This window comes from Primulina eburnea, chromosome 18, assembly GCF_022965805.1.
Source record: "Primulina eburnea isolate SZY01 chromosome 18, ASM2296580v1, whole genome shotgun sequence".
In the NCBI taxonomy this organism is placed as follows: Eukaryota; Viridiplantae; Streptophyta; class Magnoliopsida; order Lamiales; family Gesneriaceae; genus Primulina; species Primulina eburnea.
In genome coordinates this window covers 29,012,627-29,036,986 of record NC_133118.1, presented here as the reverse complement: position 1 = coordinate 29,036,986, position 24,360 = coordinate 29,012,627, and the positions used below count along the sequence as shown (strand labels likewise).

Here is a 24,360-nt window from a genome sequence, read left to right as displayed (position 1 = left end):
TGCGTCAGTTTCTAAAAAATATCGTCGCTCCAAAAATAAGCGACGGTTTAATAAAAACCGTCGCTTTTTTAGCCACAGTTTATTGTCCACCGTAGCTATTGTAGCGACAGTTTGTAATAAATTGTCACTAATATTGCGACTGTGTGACTAAACCGTCGCATTATTTTGCGACAGCTTTATTTATAACCGTCGTTAAACAAAATAAGCGACGATTTACTAAAAACCGTCGCTTGTTTAGCAACGGTTTATCGTCAACCGTCGCTATTGCGGCGACAGTTTTTGTGCGAGTCGCCTATATCGACAGTTGTCCACAACCGTCGTCGATCTAGATCGGCGACAGTTTGTCTTTGCCGTCGCTTTTAACGACGGTTATACATAAACCGTCGTCGATCTAGATGAGCGACGGTCTTTTTCAAGACCGTCGCTACGGAAGACGGTTTTAAATCTTTCCGTCGCTCATAGCGACTGTAAGGCCCGAGAATTTGATTATCGTAATCTGAAATGATTTGGGTATAATTACCGTAATCTGAGATTAATCTGAAATGATTTATTGATGAATCAAGGTAATTATAGATGGAACGGAATGGACCGGGTAAGGTGAGAAAAGACGCGAAATATATGTGCAAGGATGTGTGCTCGCGCACAAGCGCGACGAGATGCGCGAGCCATGCACGGAGTGGGCGCGCATGTGCGCGAGGTGTCCAGTAGCCAAAGGGGAGTCCCGAGTGCTTGGCGCATATGCGTGGTATAGACAGGCGCATATGCGCGAGCATGGCAGAACAGTTCGCGCACATGCGCGGACAGGGGGCGCACATATGCGCGAGAGAACTACCGAGACACGAGCCAAGGAATTGTGTCTCGCGCATATGCGCCGATGCTGGTCGCGTATATGCGCGAGACGTGTTGCGCAAAGGAGGGTGCCACGTTTCTTGAGATGCATGTAGTATATATACATATAACATAAGCGTGCCTCTCAGATGGGATGGAAGCAAGAATCGAGAAATTGCGGGAGAAGCTTTCAGTTCTGGTTTAGAAATTAATTACGAGAAATCCGTCCGCTCGATTTTAAATCCGACTTCAGTACTGTGTTTCTATCAACGCATGCTACAACTGGACGTAAGTTTTGTTACGTTTAGACATGATTTGAATTTATGATATTGTCAGAATTGAATATGAATCAGATATGGTGTTTCTACTACAGTAGGCATTGTATGATTGAATTCAGATTAAATAATAGTCTGTTTATTCAATTGTTATGATTTTCAGAGTTGAATTGATTGAGATTTGATATCAGATTTGAGTTATTACTGAGGTTAAGTGTACCGATATCGAGATTATAAATTGTATTGATACTGATTATGAATTCTGATAGTATCTTTGTGATGTTGAGATTGACGGGGTTATCGTGATTGTATTGTTATGCCGTCGAAACATTCGTAAATTGATATTGATCAGATTCGATATTGGTTGAGATTGTATTGTGGTACCATGTGTCGATTGGCATTGAGCAGATTATGTTGTGATTTGAGTATTGATCAGAACAGGTATTGAATTGAGTTAGATATTGATATTGTGCCTGTTTGATATTGTCATTGCCAGATTGGAAATGGACAGAATTGACTTCGGAACTTCGTCTTCGTCAGAGCGAGAAGATAAAGGTATAAATTAATGTTGAGTTGGGATTGCACAACTCGAGTGAGGTTGGGCTCGAGTTTCCCTAAATCGCACACTTTATTTTATCGCATAGATATTTGCAATAAATGAATTGATATGCTTGTTTTCTTGATTGATAGATAGCGGGTATTAGACGAGTAATCTTGTGACAGAAAAGCCTGATAGTGGCGGGATCGCCACGGGCACATTGCACGATGTCACAAGATAGTGTATTGGCGATAGTGCCAAAGTCGGTCACCGGATGTTTGGCTATCGATGTGGATAGAATTAGAGCTTTTTCTATTACTGGTGATCGATACCGTATCGATGTGGATAGTCGGAGCGTCTTCTATTACTGGTGATCGATGTTATATCGATGTGGATAGAATCAGAGCTTCTTCTATTACTGGTGATCGATACTATCTCGATGTGGATAGAATCAGAGCTTTTTCTATTACTGGTGATCGATACCATATCGATGTGGATAGAATAGTAATTTCTTCTATTACTGGTGATCGATATGGAATGCCAACATTTGGAAATCGGGATCCCTAGGCTAGGATTGAGTCTAGTCTAAAACGTAGAGTCACGAGTCTGAGTGACAGTTATATCGATTTATATTGATTGATGTTAATTTATGTTCCTGAATATGGTACATGTCCATTAATGTTCTTGATGATGGTACATGTTTAGAATAGGAATTATTCTTGATATTGATTATGTTACATGTTATGAATGTCTATTATATGCTTTTATATGATTTATATGACTGCATGTATACATGGTTTATACTGAGAATATAATTATCACCGGAGTTATCCAGCTGTTGTCTTGTTTGTATGTGTGCATGGCAACAGGTGGAATAGAAGTGGGGTCAGGACAAGAACGAGGCTGGACTAGATAGCGTGAAGACCCGGGCTCAGAAGCAACTTAGGATTCAGCACTGATATGTAGTTGAACCTAATTAGATTATTGTAGATAATACAATATTTGTATGTTTATGTTTATTATGTAATTTGAATTTAATTACATTACGTTTCCGCTTTGCATTTAAAACAAAAAACAAAAAATTTAGACCTTGTTTATTAGAAATGATTAAATATTCCTAAAGAAAATTAAGGAATGAATTAGCGTCCGGGTCTCCACAGCGACGGTGGTTTCAAAGACCATCGCTATGATTCTATATATACCCAGGTACGCGAATATTTTTCTTAAGCGATATTCATCTATCTCTGGTAATAGCGAAACTCTATAATTTTTTCGAAGTTTCGGTTTTTTATTTTGTACTAACATTTTTTTGTATTTATTTCGTAGATTTGCTAGTCGGTGCGATCTACCAGCGTTACGTGGAACTGCATATCTTCGCGCACATCAGGTTTTCAAGATTTTTTTTACAGAAAATTTAATACATGATTTTAATTTTTGCGAGAGTTTATTTGTGAATTTTATTGTAGTGTTTATATATAAACCGTCGCTTCATTAAATAACGGTTTTTTTAAAAAAACCGCCGATTAATATAGTGACGGTTTTAACACATTCGTCGCTTAATATAGCGACGGTTTTGTGAAAACCATCGCTTACTATAGCGACGGTTTTAACAGCGACGGTATTTATATTTCCGTCGCTTCGAGTAGCGACGGTTAATATATAAACTGTCGCTACATGGCGACGGTGTTCATCAACAAAACCGTAGCTACGAACGACGGGAGTTGAGAAACCGTCGTTTCAAGAATGCGACGATAGTTACAGTTACGGATTGTTAAAACCGTCGCTTTACCCTTTTATCGACGGTTTGACCGTCGCAAATATTTTTTTTTTGTAGTGTATGGTGATTTTCACCCTAATCAAATTAATTAATATTATATTTGGTGTGATACGATCTCATATATTTTTATTCATGAGACGATTCAATTATCTTCATGTTTACAATAAAAATTAATATTTTGATATAAAAGCTAACATTTTTTCACGAGTGGCCTAAATAGAAGATATGTCTCACAAATTGAAACATGAAATCGTTTTACAAGAATTTTTTTGATTAATTAAAGTCCATCAATGATGTATTTAGATTATTTTTCGTATGTACTTATCTTGTTATAATAAAACAATATATTAATATTAAATAAATAATTTAGTTTTTATATAATATTTTACTCGATTCAAGATACTATATTATTAGGGACTAAAATTTATTAAACATATATTTAATTAAATGTTATTTTGTCTTATAATAATAAATTAAGTCAATAGTCAATGAGCTCGGTAAACAATGCCGTGCTGAAAATGTTTTGCAGACAGTGTTATTATGGATAATATTTTTTTTCATATTTTTAAAAACATATAACCAAGGGATAACTTTAAGAAAAAAAATTTAGAGTAAGTATCTTATAAGACAGTCTCTCGAAATTTTTATCAGTGAGACGAGTCAACTCAACCGATATTCACAATTTAAAAGTTCTATTCTTATCATTAAAAAATAATATTTTTTCATGGATGACCCAAATAAGAGATATGTCTCACAAAATACGACTCGTGAGACCGCCACACACAACTTTTTGCCAAAAATTTAAGAAAGATATTTTTAAAATACTAGCTTATTGATATAGTATATTATATGCGATGAAAAATAATTTTTCGATCTATTAATTTGTTTAATTTTAGATTTTGCTTCATTAAGTTTTTAAAATATGTTTTGATTCACTAATTTTTAATTTCACCAATTTTGATATAATTGTCGATGTGAAATCAGAAAAACAACAATTTTTTATATGTGAAATCTCGAAAATAAAAGGATATTCATAAATACACTACATGGAATCAAAATCTGTCGTGGTGCCCCGACTATATCTCACTTACTCTTTGCTGATGACAATTTTTTCTTCTTTAGAGCCTCCCCAGAAGAATGTAACACGATGAAGCAACTCCTCTCGACGTATGAGCAGGCAAGTGGACAAGCTATCAACTTGCAAAAATCTGGAATCTTTTATAGCAAAAACACCAATCAAGAACTACAGGATGAATTGTCAACTATTTTGGGTGTGTCAAACCCACTCGATACCGGAAGATATTTGGGGTTACCGTCGCTTGTGGGAAGCAAAAAGCGGGTAGTATTTGGATATCTTCGGGATAGGCTTTGGACACGGATCCATAATTGGAAGAAAAACTCCCTATCATCGGCAGGTCGAGATGTACTCATTAAATCTGTTGCACATGCACTTCCAACTTACTGTATGAACTGGTTCTTACTGCCGAGTTCCTTGCTAGATGAACTCCTTCTGGTGGGGTTCGAAACCTAATGGAGCGAGAGGAATACACTGGATGACCTAGGATCGATTATGTGTGCAAAAAGAAATGGGAGGCTTAGGCTATCGAAACCTAGAAGGCTATAACCTTGCCATGCTTGCGAAGCAAGGCTGGAAGTGTATCTCTGCCCCTGATGCTCTATCTTCTCGGCTACTCAAAGCAAAATATTTTCCGAGAAACGATTTTGTAAATGCAAGACTAGGACCCAATCCTAGCTTCATATGGCGAAGCATCTGGTGCTCTCAAGCTATCTTGGCACAGGGTTTACGCTGGAAAATAGGTGACGGCCGATCTGTAAATATCCTACATGATCCTTGGTTGCGTGATCCGGAAAATTTCTATATACAAACTCAGCTTGATGAGGAACAACATCTTGTGACAGTTTCAGATTTGATCGATCCATCTGCAAGACAATGGAATATCAATGTGCTACATGATTCTTTTCAACAACGAGATATCGAGGAAATAATAAAAATTCCTCTTTTATCACCAAATTCAGAAGATATGAGAATTTGGCACTTCAGCCGAGATGGTATCTACTCAGTCAAATCCGGGTATAAGCTTCTTGTGAATACATATAACCAATCTACCTACTCGTGCATTGCATCTGGGACTTGGGCTAAAATGTGGAGGCTCGAATTACCACCAAAAATCAAGTTCTTCCTTTGGCGTATTGTGAGAAACTGCTTTCCTTGTCGCAAGAACCTACAAAACCGAGGGCTGAATGTCCCCATATGTTGTGTTCTATGTGGATCTGGTATCGAGAGTAATTGGCATCTCTTCATAGACTGCCCTTATGCTAAGAATTGTTGGAACCTCGCTAACTTGATACATCTCGTTGAGGAATGTGCTAATGCATCAGAATCTTTTTCACAATGGTTCTCGCAATGCTTGGAACGGTGTTCACCACAAGAAAAGTCCAACTTAGTCATGATTTTGTGGAGCATATGGAGATATCGGAATGATAAATTATGGAACGATGTGGATAGACCAGCTAGAGTTAATATTTCTCTAGCAGCCGACCTACTCCAACAATGGAAATATGCTCAAACACTGGACCAAGCTCCACGTACACAGATGATGCCCTCGCCTGAAGAAATGCGATGGCACAGACCGCCTTCGGGCTTTATGAAATGCAACATTGATGCAGCCACTTTTAAGGAAGCGCACAAGACTGGGGTAGCAGCAATAATTCGGGACTCCAATGGAGAATTTATGATCTCTAGGATGCAACAATATTATGGGATACTTGAGGTACGAGAAGCTGAAGCGAAAGCATTGCTTGATGCCATTATTTGGGTTGTCTCCTTGGAACTACAAAACATTGTATTCGAAACAGACTCCAAACTGGTGGTAGATGCTATAGCCTCAAAGCTGGCGGATCGTAGTGAATTTGGATCGATTGTGGCTGCATGTTGCTCACTTCTCTATCAAGAACCTTCGTACGAAGTTCGTTTTGCTAGAAGACAAGCGAATATGGCTGCTCACACTCTGGCTAGGGCGGCCAATTCTTATTCTAGTCTTTTTATTTCTTATGACAGTCCTGAATTTATTACAGATATTCTACTTCATGATTGTAATAACCCTGATTTGAATTAATGAAGAATGAATAATTTGTTTCAAAAAAAAAATTAAAATGACAAAAAATAATTTTAGTGAAGGTTCGTACGAAAATTAAAAATAGTAAAGATAATAATTTATATTATATTACTGTGTTTTTTAAAAGACCTCCAATCGAAACTTGCAGAAACTATTCAAGCTAACCAAGTATGAATAATATTTTGGAAAAATTGTAATTTTTGTCCAATAAATTTGTCATTTTACGAATTTAATATTTTATATTAACAAATTTCAGTTTTCGTCATTTATTTATTTATTTTCAATTTTATTACTTTTTCATAAAGAATATTGATGTTACATTATTAATATTAGCACCACATCAGCATTACATTGGTTCAATATTAGCATCAAGTCGAAAAAAATAATTGATATTAAAAAAATAATAGATTAAAACTAAAATTTGACAATATAACATCGAAATCGAAAAAAACCAAACGAACAATTTTCCCATAATACTTGAAACAATAATGGAGAACGTGACAACTGCGTTAAATGAACTCAACATATAAAAAGTACCATTTGGTCAGTGGTATGATACAAATAATATGGAGATAAGTAATATTTTTTAATAATAAAATATATAAAAATGATAGTTAATATAATGTTTGATTTTATTGATTAATTTGATTAAATTTAAGATAATACGATGTTCTCATTTTGTTCTTTTGAGAACATTAATAAAATATTTATAATATTATTTATTAAGGTTAATATTATAATTTTCAATTCAATGATTTGATTAATGTGAGATAAATTATTGATGATTTGATTGATGTAAGATAAATTATTGATAAATGGATAAATAATATGGTGAACGAAACATGATATTAGATTGGATAAAAATGTGGATAAAAATATGGATAAATAATATAGCAAACCAAACGGTACCAAAAAGGGTAAAAGACATGCAAAAACTTGTGTGAGACGGTCTCACGGGTCGTATTTGTGAGACAGGTCTCTTATTTGGGTAATCCATGAAAAAATATTACTTTTTATGCTAAGAGTATTACTTTTTATTGTGAATATCCATAGGATTGACCCGTCTCATAGATTAAGATCCGTGAGACGGTCTCACATGAGACACATTCAAAGGCATATACTCTCTATATAGACGTTATTTATTTTTCAATTGTCTCAAATATATAATTTAATTCTAATATATTTTTAAACGAATGTACTCTATTAACTATGTATTCAAAAATGTGAAACTATTTCTTTGAATAAATTAAATAAAAACAAAATAAAAAAATATCTGTAAATTTTTATTTTTTTTTATAATTGTTAAATTTATATAAAATTTTATATACTATATTTTTTTATTTTGTTTTATAATTGTTAAATTTATATAAAATTTTATATACATATTTATATATTTATGACGAAAAATATATATGTACGATGTACCTGCTCTTGAAAAACAGAGCATCCGACACAATTTTTCAGAAACAACTAATGCGGCAATATTAACGCATTCAACGACCTCACATGGATTGTCTACGTTAAATTATGGCATATCACGAAAGAAAGCTCACAAATTTTACGAGATATATTGTAAATTAGCAAAAATAATTAATATGGTATACTACGCTCATCAACATTACATCAACGTTATGTCGTAAAATAGATTAATTTTTTTTAACAAAAAAAATAACAAACAAAGACTAAAATTTGATAACATAAATTATCAAAATAAATAGAGTAGGTCTCTTGTGAGACGGTCTCACAAATCTTTATCTATGATACTGTCAACTCTACCGATATTCAAAATAAAAAGTAATATTCTTAGCATAAAAAGTAATAATTTTTCGTGGATTACCCAAATAACCGATATTCACAATAAAAAGTAATACTCTTAGCATAAAAAGTAATACTCTTAGCATAAAAAGTAATACTCTTACATATATTCTCCATTAATACAAATAAGTTTTTTTCAAATAAATACGACCCGTGAGACCGTCTCACATAAGTTTTTGTCAAATAAATAAAATATATACATAACAAACCAAAAATATAATCTTTATTTCTATTTTATTGATTGACTTATGTGTTTGCTTGAGTGGATTAAATAAGGATAGATTAATAGTCAAATATTTATCGTTAAAATTTTAAGTTGTTTTAATAATCATTTTGACCCGGTTTAAGATTCAATTTTATGGATAACTATTTGATTAATAAAATTGAATCTTAAATCGGGTCAAAATGATTATTAAAACATCTTAAAATTTTAACGATAAATATTTGACTATTAATCTATCCTTATTTATATGTCATTGTTACGTCGGATCCCATCATTCAAAATATTATTGACTTATGTCACTATTACGTCGGATCCCATAATTCAAAATATTATTGGTATATATGAGAAGATATTTTATGTCGAAGATTTGAATATATGTACAACATAATGTTAAATTGTATTAATGGGGAATATATCTACAACATATTTCAAAAAAAATATTAATCAATAAATGTCTTAGGTCCCATTTTTTTAAAATGATATAAGATTTTAAATAATTATATTATTTTAAATTTTCTCTTTGAAATTTGTTCTTGTCCTCGTTGAATTTGTTTTTAAATATATTATGTATTTCAAAAATTAAGTATTTGGCACAAAAATACCAAATAGTAATACAATAAACACTGTAAGTTGCATCCTAGAGGATGGATTCAATAGCATATATAGATGGCATATGTTTTTTGAGTAGGTCAATTATGAGATGGTTTCACGAATATTTATCTGTTAGGTGGGTCAACTTTACCGATATTCACAATAAAAAGTAATATTGTTAGCATAAAAAGTAATATTTTTTTATGGATGACCCAATAAAAGATATGTGTCACAAAAAACAATCCGTGAGACCGCTCACACAAGTTTTTGTCGTGTTTTTGTCATGTAGACTACATTACACAATGTATTGTGAAAAACAAGATATGACCCAACATTTAGATTGTATTTGGACAGGGCCGTACCTATTGTGAGGCGAGAGAGGCTATCGCCTCAGGCCCAGCCCTCACAGGGGCCCAAAAAAAAATCATCGGTCTCATGTTGTTGAGACATGCACCTAAATAATATGTACATTGGACATTAAAAAAAAATTAGACATTGACCTATTGAAAACATGATTAAATATAATGATTGTATTCATTAGGATTTAATCAAATTATGTAGAGCCCAAACAATAAAACTTCACGGCTCATTAATTAATTTTTTAAAAATTTTGTATGCATAAAATAGTAATGTTTGTCCAATATATTTATTATTTTATCTTGTGTCAATTAATGTGTTAAACTTTTATACTTTATTTCTCGATTATTTGGCTTCTTTTTTTGAATTTATGTAGTTGAGCCCATTTCAAAAAATAAAACACAAAAAATTGTGATACTTACCTATTTTACATATTTTTATTTTCTATTTTCATGAATAAAATATTATATTTATTAGTTAAAACAAATCATATATTTTTACAATATTTATTCATTTATATTTATCATTTTGTTATTTTGATAGTTTATATTAATAAATTTCAATTTTAGCAACATATTTTACAATTTTTGTCAATTTCAATCTTTTTCCAATATAATTGTTCATATGACATTGCATTACGTTAGAGCCATGTTGATGTTGTGGCGCACGAAGGAAAAAATCGTAAAGAGATAAGTATATAACTCGTAAAGTATATTTTCCTTATATCTTTTGTTTGGTTATTTTTAATTTACAAATTGAGCTTTACGGTTATTTATCACAAAAAGATTTTTTTTACGTATCGCCTCAGGCCCTGTGAATCACAGGTACGGCTCTGTATTTGGATCGAGAATTCAGATTTTAGGATGATTTGTAGGAGTGGTTTTGTATGGGGAGAAATTTGGAATCTATCATAATGACTCAAAAAAGAACTAATTGAGATTTAAAATTAATGGCCAATGAGCACATACAAACACACAAAAAAATTTATGAAACGATCTCACGAGTCAATTTTGTGACACATATCTTCTATTTAAGTTATTAATTAAAAAAATTAAAGTTAAAAATATTACTTATATTTGTAAATATGAATATAGTTGATTCGTATCACAGAAACAACTTACGTACTAATCCAAACAAAGAAAGTGTATTCGTTATTATAAATTTGAAATCTCTCATGTCAAATTCAAATACAACGCCGGACATTATATTATACACGCGCGAAGTGTAAATCCATCTATTATTAATCGAGAAAATCACAATATATATATAAAAAATAATAATAAAAAGGGATTTATTTAAATTAGAAAATTATCAATAGGATATTGACTGTTAATCAGTTGATTTTCCCGTCACGCCCTCGATCAGTAAATCCAACGTGACCCATGAAGAACCGCCTTCTTTCATGGCGTCATGCGCGGCTCCTCCCCATTCAGCCACCCTCTTACTCACCTCCTCCGCCACCTTCCCGCTGCCCATTAGCTCCCTCACCTTCATCTCCACCTCCTCCGCCGCCACGTAACCCCTCACCGACCCATCCCGTGACAAGGTCCTCAGTCCAACCCCTATTTCCTCCGCCACAAACCTTGCATTGAGATGCTGGTCTGCCATAAATGGCATGGCCAGTATCGGCACTCCGGCGCAGATGCTTTCTATCACAGAATTCCACCCACAGTGACTCAGAAACCCTTTTACCCCGTCATGTTGAAGGATTGTCGATTGATCAACCCATTCTTTTGCTACCAATCCTCTACCTTTTACCCTTGATTCAAACTCTGGTAGAAAATCCAACCCTTTTGATCTCAAAGCCCACAAGAAACTAACCTCCGATTTCTCCAAACCTTCTGCAATTTCAAGAAACTGTTCAGGTGATATTTCGGCTTGTGTACCAAACGAAACATACATAACGGGTTCTCCCTTTTCCAATTTTTCATCCAGCCATCGCAGGTAACTCGAGTTCTTCGATATATTATTCTCCGGCGGCGCCGTCGCCAAGCAGAGTGGCCCGATATTCCAAGCTTTCGGCCCCAGGTTCTTGTTCCAGTAATCCGTATAACGAGATTCCAGCTCGTAAAAGCTGTTCACGATCAAACCATTACTCATCGCCAGAGCGATTATACACTCTATCATAAAATCTACAAAAGGCCCCGATGGTTTAATATCACCAAACGGTGGCTCAAAATCATTCCTTGTCAACTTTATCTCAGGAAAATCAGTCATCGAAAAGGGCTCATCAACTGAATCTGTACCCGCATGTGGGCTGTATCTCCCCAGTATTTGGTACATGGAGGCTGAAAAGTTTCCCATCCCGTAGAAACCCAGCCTCGGCACCCCGATTTTCTGCGCAGATTTCAGAGTCCACCAGAGAAATGAATCGGAGACGATGCATGAAGCAGGAGGCTGGAGGGTTTCCAGGGCTTTCTCGAAGCTCTCCTGCATCTGTTCTGTTGCTCTCGCGAAAGGGAGAAAGGAGGATCCGTATGACAATTGATCAGTGTTTTCAACACCAGGAGGAACACCTTCTATGTTCTGCGGGAAAGGGAGTTCGACAATGGAAACGTCGATGTCTTGGAGGGATGCGCGGATGCGCGGGGAGTTCCCGGCAGTGGTGAAGAGAGTGACAACGACGGAGCGCCGCCGTAGGAGGCGGCAGAGGTACAGGAGAGGGATGGTGTGGCCTTGGGAGAAGAAAGGGAAGATGGCAAAGTGCGGGCAGGAAAGCGAACCCATTGATTTTTCTTAGTCGTAGTTTATGAAATGGAAGATAGCCCATCTTATAGGATAACGCCCTCGGTTCCCTGCTCCGACGGGTTATTGACTGTATAAATATGGCGGCAATAAATAAATAAATATTATAAGTTACACTTGTTTATTAACTTACAATATTAAAAAATAATTTATATGTAAAAATTGTTGACAAAAAATTTGTGTGAGACGGTTTAACGGGTCGTATTTTGTGAGACATATCTCTTATTTTGGTCATCAATGAAAAAATATTATTTTTTATGTTAAGAGTATTATTTTTTAATTTGAATATCGATAAGGTTGACCGTCTCACAAATAAAGATTCGTGAGACCGTCTCACAAGAGACCTACTCAAAATTGTTTATTTTATTTTTTTTTTAAAAAAAAGAAGAAAACCAACCTCAAGTATATGATCTAATTTGTTAAGCATAACAAAAACTGCAATATTTCCTGTTTTATACATCATTTACTCATCTTTTGATAAATTATTTTAAATAAAAATTTGAAATAAAAAGTTAAATTTAGTATGTTGTAAATATCAGTTTATTGAGTAGGGTTTTTTTTTTTAAACGATCCCACATATTTATATTTGTGATATAGATCGACTCGATCCCATATATACAGTGAAAACTAATATTTTTCGACATAAATAGTCAGTCGTTTCGGGTCAAGAATTCGTCTCACAAAATTGAAATGTGAGACACTTCATATGAGTTTTTGTGTTGTTTCTAATATTATATAACAATAATCATTTTTCAAATAATATATTAAGTGATTATCGTTAAAAAAATTAATAAAAATTAGGCAGTAAGTCTCTTGTGAGACGATTTCACTAATCTTTATCTGTGAAACGGTTCAATCCTACTGATATTCACAATAAAAAAAGTAATAGTCTTAGCATAAAAATAATATTTTTTTATGGATGACCCAAATAAGAGTTACGTCTCACAAAATACGACCCGTGAGACTGTCTCACACAAATTTTTGCTAAAATCAAGAAATTCTATTAAATTACTATATAAGTGATTGTCGTTGTAAAAATTTAGGAAATTTCTATTAAATCTTGAGTAGGTCTCTTGTAAGACGATCTAACGAATCTTTATCTGTAAGACGGGTCAACCCTACTGATATTCACAATAAAAGTAATATTCTTAGTATAAAAAATAATATTTTTTCATGGATGACCCAAATAAGAGATCCGTCTCACAAAATATGACATGTGAGACACTCTCACACATGTTTTTTCTTTAAATCTTTTGGTTTTTGACATATCCAAAGATATTTAACTTTCAATAGTATATATTGTGTGCTAAATTACATATTTTTTTTGGGAATAATAATATTATTTAAATATATATTCGTTATTCTATTACTACTACTACTACTACTAATAATAATAATAATAATAATAATAATATACAGCTTTATCCATTTTTCAAAAGAAAAAAAAATGTTAATTTAGAGTGGTATAAGACATGCTTGCCTGCGGCCAAATTCGGAGCTAGCATAAATAAAATAATCTCAGTATCATTTACATGGTTTGTTTCACGGCCTGCACAGTCCACATTGACATATAAAAATTTTGTTCGACTTGGTTTTGTATGTTCGAGCACGATCTTGATATGTATAAAAACTTGACATATATTAAGATTTGGATCGGTTCGAGCACTTTTGAATATGAAAACAGAGCATGCACGCTACATGCACGGGTAGCGTGTGTATGTTTGTGTGTTGCGCCAAAAATATAATTTAATTTAGATGCAAGCAAGCGTGCTCCGATCTACTGGTATATATGCTGTACGAATTTTATTTCATTTTGTTTATATATTAAATATTTGTTTGTATTGTTTGATATATTATGAACTTTATAGTCGATTAATATAATTATATAGAAAAAAAATATATTTGTGAAGTCAATAAGAATTCACGTTTAGTAAGTGACATAGATTAGAAGACAAATATACACAACATTAATTTGACACGTTTAGTAATCGACATAGAACAATTCTTACGATACAAAAATTTAGTCTACACCATGATTAGACTGATCGGTATAATTAGATTTTGAACTCGAAACTTTATATTAACTAAAAAAAATTATTTTCAGAGACGATAGTCGATATATAATTATTCGATTAAATTATATAAACACACAACGTGAACCATTGATTAAATTTATATCGAATTTAATTTTTTAAGAGTTCAAGATATACAAAATATGTCGAATAGACGAGGGGTGACAAAATTGTTTGACCATACAACAACTTGATATTAGTAAATTTTTTGTGAGACGATCTTATTTATATGTAAAAGTTTTTATGGGTATATTAATTCGGTATCTATATAATAAATTATCATTGTTCAGAGATGGAATTTAAAATCTTCAATAGTATAAAAACACAAGTTCAAAAAAAATATAAAATAATATTATTTTTTATTATGAATATCGGTAGGTTTGACTTGTCTAACATATAAAGATTCATGAGATCGTCTCACAAGAAATCTATTATTTTAAAAGACCTACCCATTTTAAAAAATCAATTTTTGAAGTATTTTACTAGTATTGTTTGTCTGTGTTTTATTTTTAAATTTTTTTTAAGAGTTACTATTTTTTCTAAAAAAATAAAAAATTATCTTTTGGACAAGATTTGGTCCACGTTCTAGACGTGTCCAAATTTAAATTGAATAGGTCAAATCATTAAATAATCAACTAGAAATTAAAGGTCCTATGGAAGATGATGGACAAATTTGACTTTCATTAAATGGACAGGTTTCATTAAATACTAACACACTGTTCGGGTGTATTTGAAGTGAGACGATCTCACAAATCTTTATCCGTGAGACGAGTTAATCCTACCGATATTCATAATAAAAATTAATATTCTTAACACAACAATAATATTTTTTTATTAATAAACTAAATAAGAGATCGTATCACAATAGACCCGTATTCTCTAACTGTCGCTCTATAGCGACAACTTATAAGCAACCCGTGCCTACTCAAAATAAGCGACGGTTCATTGAAAACCGTCCATTTTTTTTTTAGCAACGGTTAAATAACGTGTCGCTAAAAAAGCGATGATATTTTAAGAAAACGTCGATATTGCGACGGTTTTAATAAACCGTCGCGGATTCAGATCTGCGACGGTATACGAAAATGCTGTCGCCATTTGCGACGGTTTATTTACATTCCGTCGCACATAGCGATGGTTTTTTCAAAGACCGTCGGTATTATTCTATATATACCGAGATTCGAGAACTTTTTCCTTAGGCGATTTTCGCCTATCTCTGGTAGCAGCGAAACTCTATAAATTTTTCGAAGTTTCGGTTTTTGTATTTTGTACTAGCATTTTTAGTATTTATTTCGTAGATTTGTTAGTCGGTGTGATCTTCCAGCGTTACGTGGAACTACATATCTTCGCGCATAACAGGTCTTAAAGTTTTTTTTTTTTACAGAAAATTTAATACATGATAGTTTATTTGTGAATTTTATGACATTATTTATACGGTTGTGTAAACATTTCATTAATTTGTGAATTTTAAACGACCGTCGCACGACGATTTTTTAAAAAAACTGTTGATTAGTATAGCGACGGTGTTTGACATACCGTTGCTTAATATAACGACGGTTTTGTAACATTCGTCGCTAGGTCTCCTTCAATTAAACCGTCGCTATGTGCGACGAGTGTTAAAAAATCGTCTGTTTGACCGTCGCTAATTTTTTTTTTTTTTTGTAGTGTATAATACAGGATATATGTGAAAGACACATTTAATTTGTATATTTAGGTATGAAAAAATATAAATTCCAACTGAAACCAAGAACAGCTGAACGAAAACCTAATTTATTAATTTAGATACAAATGTTAAAACAAAAGTTTTTATATAGCTCGTTTTTTGATTATGCATGTTAAAATCGAACCGATAAGAAAAACAAAAATTTAATTAGACTGATAATTTTATTTAGATTATATATTTTATGAAATGATATTTAATGAATTAGGAATTATTATTTTAAATTTTTAGTTGATTGTTATTTAGTTAATTCATTACATTTTTTATTTAAATTTTTTTATTAAAATATTAACTAAAAACAATATATTATATTTTAAACTATATTTTAATTTAAATTTTTTTCCAAACTAAAAAATATATATTTATATATGAGATTATATAGTTTTAAAATCAAGAATCGAGTGAATTGATTAGATAAATTTTCCAGGAAGTGTGGAATAACTTGCAGCCTATCAGACACTTTCTTCTACAAAAACCTTTAATTCCCAATCAAAAATATAAATAAAATCATACATTTCCAATTTCAATATGCTCTCTCATTAACATCAAGAAACTCCATAGTTTTTTCTGAAAATGCATTCAGTAGATGTTAAAATAGAAGTTAAGTTCTCGAAGGGTTGAGTTAGGTCCAAATCTCAATCTTAACATGATATCAGAGATCAGGTTTCACCGTTATGTGTTAAGCCATTTGTTATGTTCATAGTTGGATCTTTTGTAACTTAATGCTCCAGAAGTTTATTCTTAGGTGTGAAAGGGTGTTTTAGTTGTCCACATCGGTTGGATAAAGTTATGAGAATCGCCTATATGAACTTGGACAATCTTTCCCTCTAAATTAACTTTTGGGTTGAGTTAGATTCAAATCTCAATCTTAACAATAAATTTTTACCATAAACAATGCACGCATACTGATTACTGATTAGTAAACTCAATAGTTCTAGTGTATTTAATTGATTAGATGGGCGGAAAAATATATTAAATGGGATGTTTCTTAAAACGGATGCTCGCGTGATTATCACTCGACCCCGTACATCTGTAACCGTGATTTTTTAGGGAGACAAGTGCAAATTTTAAGAGGAGGAAAGCGAAATAAATTAATTACATCTGATACTCACGGGAAATTTAGGGTCTGCTCCCAGCAAGTGTCACTAGTACAGACGCAGGGTTTTGAAATGGTCCTGAGCCAGAAACCACGAAAAAGACCGTTAAGAGGGGGCCAGGAGGGTGTCATGGCGTAGCCCCTCCGACGCTCAAGTCAGTGACTGAGGATATATGGGGGGAGGAGCTAAGGGTGCTGCTGAAAACAATATAGTGAATGAAATATCATACGCTCAAACCTGGTATTTATAGGAGAATACCTGGGCCCTTGATGGGCTTATTTTCCACTTGGGTTATGGATGAGCCAGGGATAATAAGGCCTTTGATGGGCCTGTCTTCCATAATGGGGCCGTAAGATGGGCCTGTCTTCCATGGGGTATCAACATCTATCACCCTACGTTATAAAAATAAAAAAAGCTAAGGGGGGCGAAAATATTTCACTATAGATAGATATAAAATTTTATCGAACATTATGTTTCTTAACTATAAACAAATTACTAAAAGTATAAAGTAGTTTATGTATTCAATTTATAGAATTTGGATCCGTTTATTTTCCAACTCATTAAAAGATTTTATACCGGGTCGGGCAATAAGTATACATGGGCCTAGTCCATTAGAATGTATTATTTATTGGGCTTCCTTAAAGCCCAATAGTCAGAGTTTCCATTCCCATTTTCTAATTTTCAAAGTTTACGAGCTCTTGAATAGAAGCCACCACGAAAAGAACTCAAAGGTTTTTTTTTTTTTTGGGAGAAAGGATTCAAAGGTTTTGATCCCTCAGCAAATGGTGAATTTGGGAAAGCTAAAATTTTTGTCGAGAAGCTTCGCAGCTCTCTCTTCAGCTCCATTACGCATTTGTGTTGTTGGCAGTGGACCTGCTGGATTTTACACCGCGGAAAAGGTAGCTAAGCATGTGTTAAGGATTTGTTTATTGATTCTGATTTTGTCTTCGTGAATTTCAGACATATTTTTGTTTCTTTATTGTGATTATCCGAAATTGTGATGTTTTTTTTTATGGGTTTTGGATTAGCTTTTGAAGGCACACGAAGGAGTAGAAGTTGATATAATTGACCGATTGCCTACGCCATTTGGATTAGTACGGTCTGGAGTCGCACCTGATCATCCGGAAACCAAGGCCAGTTTCTTAATCAACATTATGTTAAGGTTCTAAATTATAGTTTTACTGTTAAGTTCACGGCTGCTATGTCATGTTACTTAAGCATATTACATCATGTTGATTAAGTTTTTATGAATAACACGTATGAAACAGCAGTAGTTTTCTTTGAAATTAGTATTATAGGCATGTGTAGTTTATTTTATTAGGATATTAGGAAATCATCATAATTAATTCCTAGGACTTTGGAATTGGGTCTCAAGCTTCATCTTTAGTTTGTCAGTAGTAAAATTCTAGAAATGGGCCATTGAAGTCATGTTTGTTGAAAATGGTTGCTCTGTTATCTATGCTAGTTGTTTTATTGTAATTTAACTCATGGGTCCGAGAGAAGGGAGAACGAGCAGTTATCATTTTCTTTTAATCAAACTCTAATTCATGCTGTTGTTTCATAGTAGTTCTCTTATGGACTTGGTCACTGACAAAAAAACCAACAGGTGGTGATCAATCAATTTTCACGGGTTGCACAAAATGAACGATGTTCATTCTATGGAAATATATCTCTTGGATCTTCCATATCTTTGGCAGAGCTTCGTGAGATGTATAATGCGGTAAGATAGCATTTATGGACAAGTATTTTGACAGGATGGCTATTTGGCCTCTTGTTTTTAGCCCCTCGTACATAGATTTGATGAGGCAAGGTGGAATTTTTGTGCTAGGTGGTGCTTTCTTATGGTGCTGAAAGTGACAGATCTATTGGCATTCATGGGGAGGTTTGTGTATTATTCTTGTCACACTCTGTCAGATGCTAATGTGGTTCTATCTTGTATTATTACGTTTTCAATAATGTAAAATAAGGTTTCATTTCTGTTTTATATTGTTTCTGTTACAGGAGTTGGCTGGAATTCATGCTGCTAGAGAGTTTGTTTGGTGGTATAATGGGCATCCAGACTGTAGAAATCTAACCCCAGACTTAAAAAGCTCCGACACTGCTGTTATTCTCGGGCAGGTTTCTTTCTATTTTTTTGTCTTAGTTCTCACAATTGATGTCAAGTGTGACTATACAATGATGGTCCTAGCATGCATCTGTTACTCACAAAAAGGGCGAGGCAGTGTGGGCTAAGTAACTGTATGATTAAATTACCTGTTGGATCAACCACATCTGCATAGAACATATTTCTTTTGCTTGTTACCATAATTAGATGTCAAAGTTTTACCCGTCTACTATGAACCCTGTCCTTGTCCCCATGAACTGCAATGTCCACCTGCAGCAGAGCAGTTACAGAAAACAAGCAGTTTGTATACCTTTGCTCTTCATATATGCTCCTTTTGTCAGTGAATCTCTTCACATCACCAAGATTTCCTTAGCAAGTTCATGATCTTCTAGTTTAACATTGTGATTGTCAAATATTGGCTGTCCAGTTTATATCTTTATCAGTTCTCATATCTGCTCTGAACGCATGTACATTACATAAGTTCCTCTGCTTCGTAGCTGGGTTCTTTTTTCTTATTTTACATTTCGGTGTACAGAAGCAAATATATAAAAAGCAACTGTTCGAGTTGATTGAGTCTTTTCAGAATGATCTTGTTTTTGCTTTATTTTTTTGTCTTCAATCATGTTTTTGCTTTATTTTTGTCTCCTCTTGTGCCTAATTTTGGTTTTATATTAAACCATTTCCAATTCCAAAACCTTCCCAAATTTGTGTTTTCCTTGTTTACATATGACACTTGCTTTTAGGGTAATGTCGCTCTTGATGTTGCTCGAGTTCTTTTACGTCCAACAACAGAATTGGCAAGAACCGATATTGCCTGCCATGCATTGGCTGCCTTGGAAGGAAGCTTCATAAGGTTCCTCATCCACTATAATAGTTTTCAGAAACTGATGTTGGCTTTGGATTAATGTTTTGAGTTAACAAGTATGATTGCAGAAGAGTTTTTTTGGTTGGAAGACGTGGACCAGTGCAAGCATCCTGGACTGCAAAAGAACTGCGAGAAATTCTAGGTAATTGCTCTATCTATTATCTGGAAGTTTGGTTTTTCACCTTTTTAACTTTTGAAAGTCCCACGACCATTTATTCTGGATCTGATGTGGTTACTTTACCTAATTCAATCCTGATTTTGTTTGCTTATCAACTTTTAGCGTTGAGTGTCAGCTGATGTCTTAGTTTGACTTGGGCTATAAGTGATGAATGTTAGTTTCATGTACTCTTCAGAAGATAGAACACCAGGATTTTACTATATAATGCAACCCATATGTATTATCAGTCCGAGATTCATGTGTTCATCACCTCATCAAAATCGACTGATGTTATTCAGATGTTTATGAAAAAATGTAGAGACTTGAAATTTGCAAGTATTTTGTTAAGACTGATTTGAAATTTAATTTCAGGAATCAAAGATTTGGCTATTCATATTCAGCAAGCTGATCTAGTTACTACTCTGGCCGATGAGGTATGTTTCATCTCAAGTTCTTTTGCTACCTTACTCATTTTTTTACAGAAATCCAAAACATCCTTCAAACTGATTATATTCTTTGACTCTGTAAATTTGCAAAGATAGAAATGAAAAATAATCGGATCAGAAAGCGAGTTTATGAGTTGCTCTCGAAAGTAGCCAATCCTGGAACTTCTCCTTTGTGCAATCAACGTGAGCTCCACTTTGTCTTCTTCCACAGACCAGAGAAGTTTCTGGAATCGGATGATAAAAGTGGTCATCTTGCTGGTGTTCGGCTTGAGAAGACAATACTTAAAGGTAGTATATTTTATCATATTTGTTTTGCATCAGGGCTTTTCTTATTTGTCCTTTTGAATATTACACAATTGCTATTATTATGATTATTATTGTTTTATCTATTAAGTCTTGGGTACTTTCTTTATGAAATACTTTTCATAGCTTTTTCATGAACTTACGACACAAACATATTTACTTCTACGGTTTATTTTCTTTCTGGAATTTTTTTCTTGTAATTGGAGCTAGGGGGTAGACACTGAGATTTATTTTCGGAAATTTTGATCATGCAGGCCCTGATCAGTACAGTGTTTTTTAGAACCGGTAAATGTACCAATTACCACTCTGTATTTTGCTATATTTTGTAGGAGATGATGGTCAGACAAAGCAGGTTGCTGTTGGTACTGGCGTGTATGAAGACATATCATGCGGGCAAGTTCTCTGGAATTCTGTATGAGACGCATGTCATTTCACTGAATTTAAATAATGTTTAAGACTTGCACTGTTTATGAAATAGTTCGATATAATAGGACAGGAGTGATGTCTGCTTGTTGCTCCCTAGAACATGTTTGCTTGGTGATTAACTAAAGGATCGGCTTGCAGGATAGCACTGAAGAGCATTGGCTACAAGTCGCTTGCTATTGATGGACTACCCTTTGATAATCACAAAGGTATATGAACGTATAGAAGTTTGAGAATAACTTGTCTCAAAAGGAGCTGTTACGTTGGTGAAATTCAGAACATGGGTTAGCTTCGTAATGATTGATCTTCATCTCCTTTTCAGGAATCGTTCCAAATATCGAAGGTCGTGTTCTAGCCAATGTGTCACAAGATGAATCAAAATTCGACGCAGGGTTGTATGTGTGTGGGTGGTTGAAGAGAGGACCAACGGGGATCATCGGCACCAACCTTTATTGTGCCGAGGAGACGGTAAATTTACTCATTTACAGTAAAGAATTTAACCATGCCAATTTATTTGTAGACATGACACTAACTTGATAAACTCATTGTAATTCTTTAATTACACTTGTTAATACATCCTCAATCATACCGATTGGATGTTTGCATGTATCTCAATCCTCATCCACTGATCTTATGATCGATGCATGTCGTGTGATCAGTTTTTATTGCGGATTGCATAGCAACAACCGTTGAAAAATATTTATGCTGGGTAAAAAAGCAAGCAACAGCGACGGAGGGAAAACCCGCCCTAAAATTTTCCTTGATAATATTTTCATATATCTTAGATAAGTTGAGGATGTATTTTGCTCGCTGGTTCTTAGCATCTAGCTTCGACTCCTTAAAATACAAATCCTGGCTCCGGTACTGTCAATAAGGGCGATTTGAGTCAAGTTGGGTTGTGTTTTATTTTATCTCAGGGTAGTATTACTATATTGGCTACTTCTTAGCTAACTAGATGTTTTGATCACCAAAACACATGGCAGCTTGCGTGCATCTCAGACGACATAAGTAAAGGAGTATTAACTTCTGACTCATCAAAACCCGGGGGACAAGGGCTGCTCCAACTATTAGACAGTCGGAGGATCGTAGTCGTCCCTTTCAGTGGCTGGGAAAGAATCGATGCTGAAGAGAGAAGGCGGGGAAGTTTGAAGGGAAAACCCCGGCAAAAGCTCACAACTTGGGAGGAGCTGCTGGAAGTTGGCTGTGCATAACGCTGCACAGAAATGCTTGGCGCGTTTTTTGCAACAATGATAATGGTATGCATTCTTTATATTTGTCAAAAAAATTATTTGAAGTTATATTTTTCTCTAAAAACTCAGTATTTGTGAAGAATTAGAATTTAAAGCGCATCAAACCGTAGAAATACATGTATACAAGATTTTGAGGTGTATTTATGTGAGTTCATACTACAGGCAATGGGATACTTTATTTATTTATTTTCAAGAGGGGCAATGGAATATTTTACAGTCAATGTATTTGTTTCTTTTGCACGTAAATTACTGTTAGACTCCAATTCAACCAGGGGAATTAAAATATATTCATATATTAGAAATAATTTTTTAATAAAATCATGTCCAATTTTTTTGAGGGAAAAACAAGTTTGTGAATTGTGACAAGATACATTTATAATAGACAAAAACTTGTGTGAGACGGTCTCACATGTCGTATTTTGTGAGACGAATCTCTTATTTGAGTCATCCATGAAAAAATATTATTTTTGATGCTAAAAGTATTACTTTTTATTGTGAATATCAGTAGAGTTGACCCGTCTCACATATAATGATTCGTGTGACCTTCTCACAAGAGACCTACTCTTTATAATAACTATTTTGTGTCCTCTAAATTCACCAAAATTTACTCAATAAATATTCCTTGCGCATATTAGTTTTTTTTTTTTTTTGAGAAAATATAATAAAATGTTAAATGTCAGTTTTGATGATATTATTATAATAAATGCATGGCATAAATACACCTTCTCATTTCGATATATGACATAACTACATTTTTATGAGAAATAATTCTTTATAAAATATTTTTTGGACTATTTTACAAAAATTAAATACCAGACAAATCGACAAGGGGTCTCGGGTTTTTTTTAAAAAAAAAATTAAATAATAAAAAAAGTAATTATTTATCCAAATATCATATAATAAGTTTTTTTTTTAAAATTAAAAAACATAATGAAGTAAGGTTCAAATAGTGGAGTTTGAAAATACAACTACAAAGATACACCGGAAAATACAAACCGAAAGAAGTTGGTATAATAGTTTGTGGAGTTGGTATAGTTATGATAATTGATACAAATAAAACAACTACTAATACATAGAAATCATTCAACAAATACCAATAAAAATATCTTCCAGTATAGAGATGATAATAGGACGGGGACGAGTTTGTCTCATTTCCGTCCTCGAATTCTATCTCTACTTTTATATCCGTCTCGATCTCCATTTTTCGGGTTCGAGGGGAAATTGCGAAGATCAATTGTCATTCCTGCCACCATTTTCATTTTAAAATTTTAGTAGAATAAGACGGGATAAGTACGAGAATTTTCCAAACCAAAATTTATTATCATCAATCATTATAATTAATATTTTTTTAAAAAAATAATATTATTATATTATTAATACTAATAATAATATTATTTTTATTATTAATATTATTTTCGGGACGAGTTCGTAGATGAGAATAATATCTTTGTGTCCGTCTTGAACTATTTTGTGGATTTTAAAAAATTCTCGAATCCAAAAAAAAAAATGAGATCTCGTCCTCGTTTCGAGTTTTCCTCGTGAATCTACCTAATAATTTTAATTTTTTTTAAGAGTCGGGATTCGAAACTCTGACATTTAGTTTTATAACTTTTTTTAAATTTTTGATAAATAAGATTTAA

General features: G+C 33.5%; 2 protein-coding genes across 6 annotated transcripts; one reads left to right on the top strand and one right to left on the bottom strand.

Moving 5' to 3' along the window:
• Positions 1–2,912: 2,912 nt before the first annotated feature.
• LOC140819452 (NADPH:adrenodoxin oxidoreductase, mitochondrial) lies at positions 2,913–22,881 on the top strand. Of its 5 annotated transcripts, none has more exons than XM_073179550.1 (14): positions 2,913–3,028; positions 17,928–18,071; positions 18,201–18,305; positions 18,779–18,892; positions 19,001–19,054; positions 19,174–19,290; positions 20,020–20,129; positions 20,210–20,283; positions 20,671–20,732; positions 20,837–21,032; positions 21,377–21,440; positions 21,612–21,679; positions 21,793–21,938; positions 22,454–22,881. In XM_073179550.1, exons 2-14 carry the CDS (start codon positions 17,955–17,957, stop codon positions 22,679–22,681), a joined length of 1,455 nt encoding a protein of 484 aa, XP_073035651.1. In that variant the 5' UTR covers positions 2,913–3,028; positions 17,928–17,954; the 3' UTR covers positions 22,682–22,881. The 5 variants fall into 5 exon arrangements, 4 of the variants coding, with proteins under 4 accessions (XP_073035651.1, XP_073035649.1, XP_073035650.1 ...); XM_073179548.1 differs by having other exon boundaries at positions 2,966–3,028; positions 17,879–18,071; XM_073179549.1 differs by lacking the exon at positions 2,913–3,028 and adding an exon at positions 15,593–15,714.
• Positions 10,820–12,336, bottom strand: LOC140819853 (UDP-glycosyltransferase 90A1-like). Its single transcript, XM_073180092.1, has one exon. The coding sequence runs from the start codon at positions 12,266–12,268 to the stop codon at positions 10,871–10,873; it is 1,398 nt and encodes a 465-aa protein (XP_073036193.1). The 5' UTR covers positions 12,269–12,336; the 3' UTR covers positions 10,820–10,870.
• Positions 22,882–24,360: the final 1,479 nt, after the last annotated feature.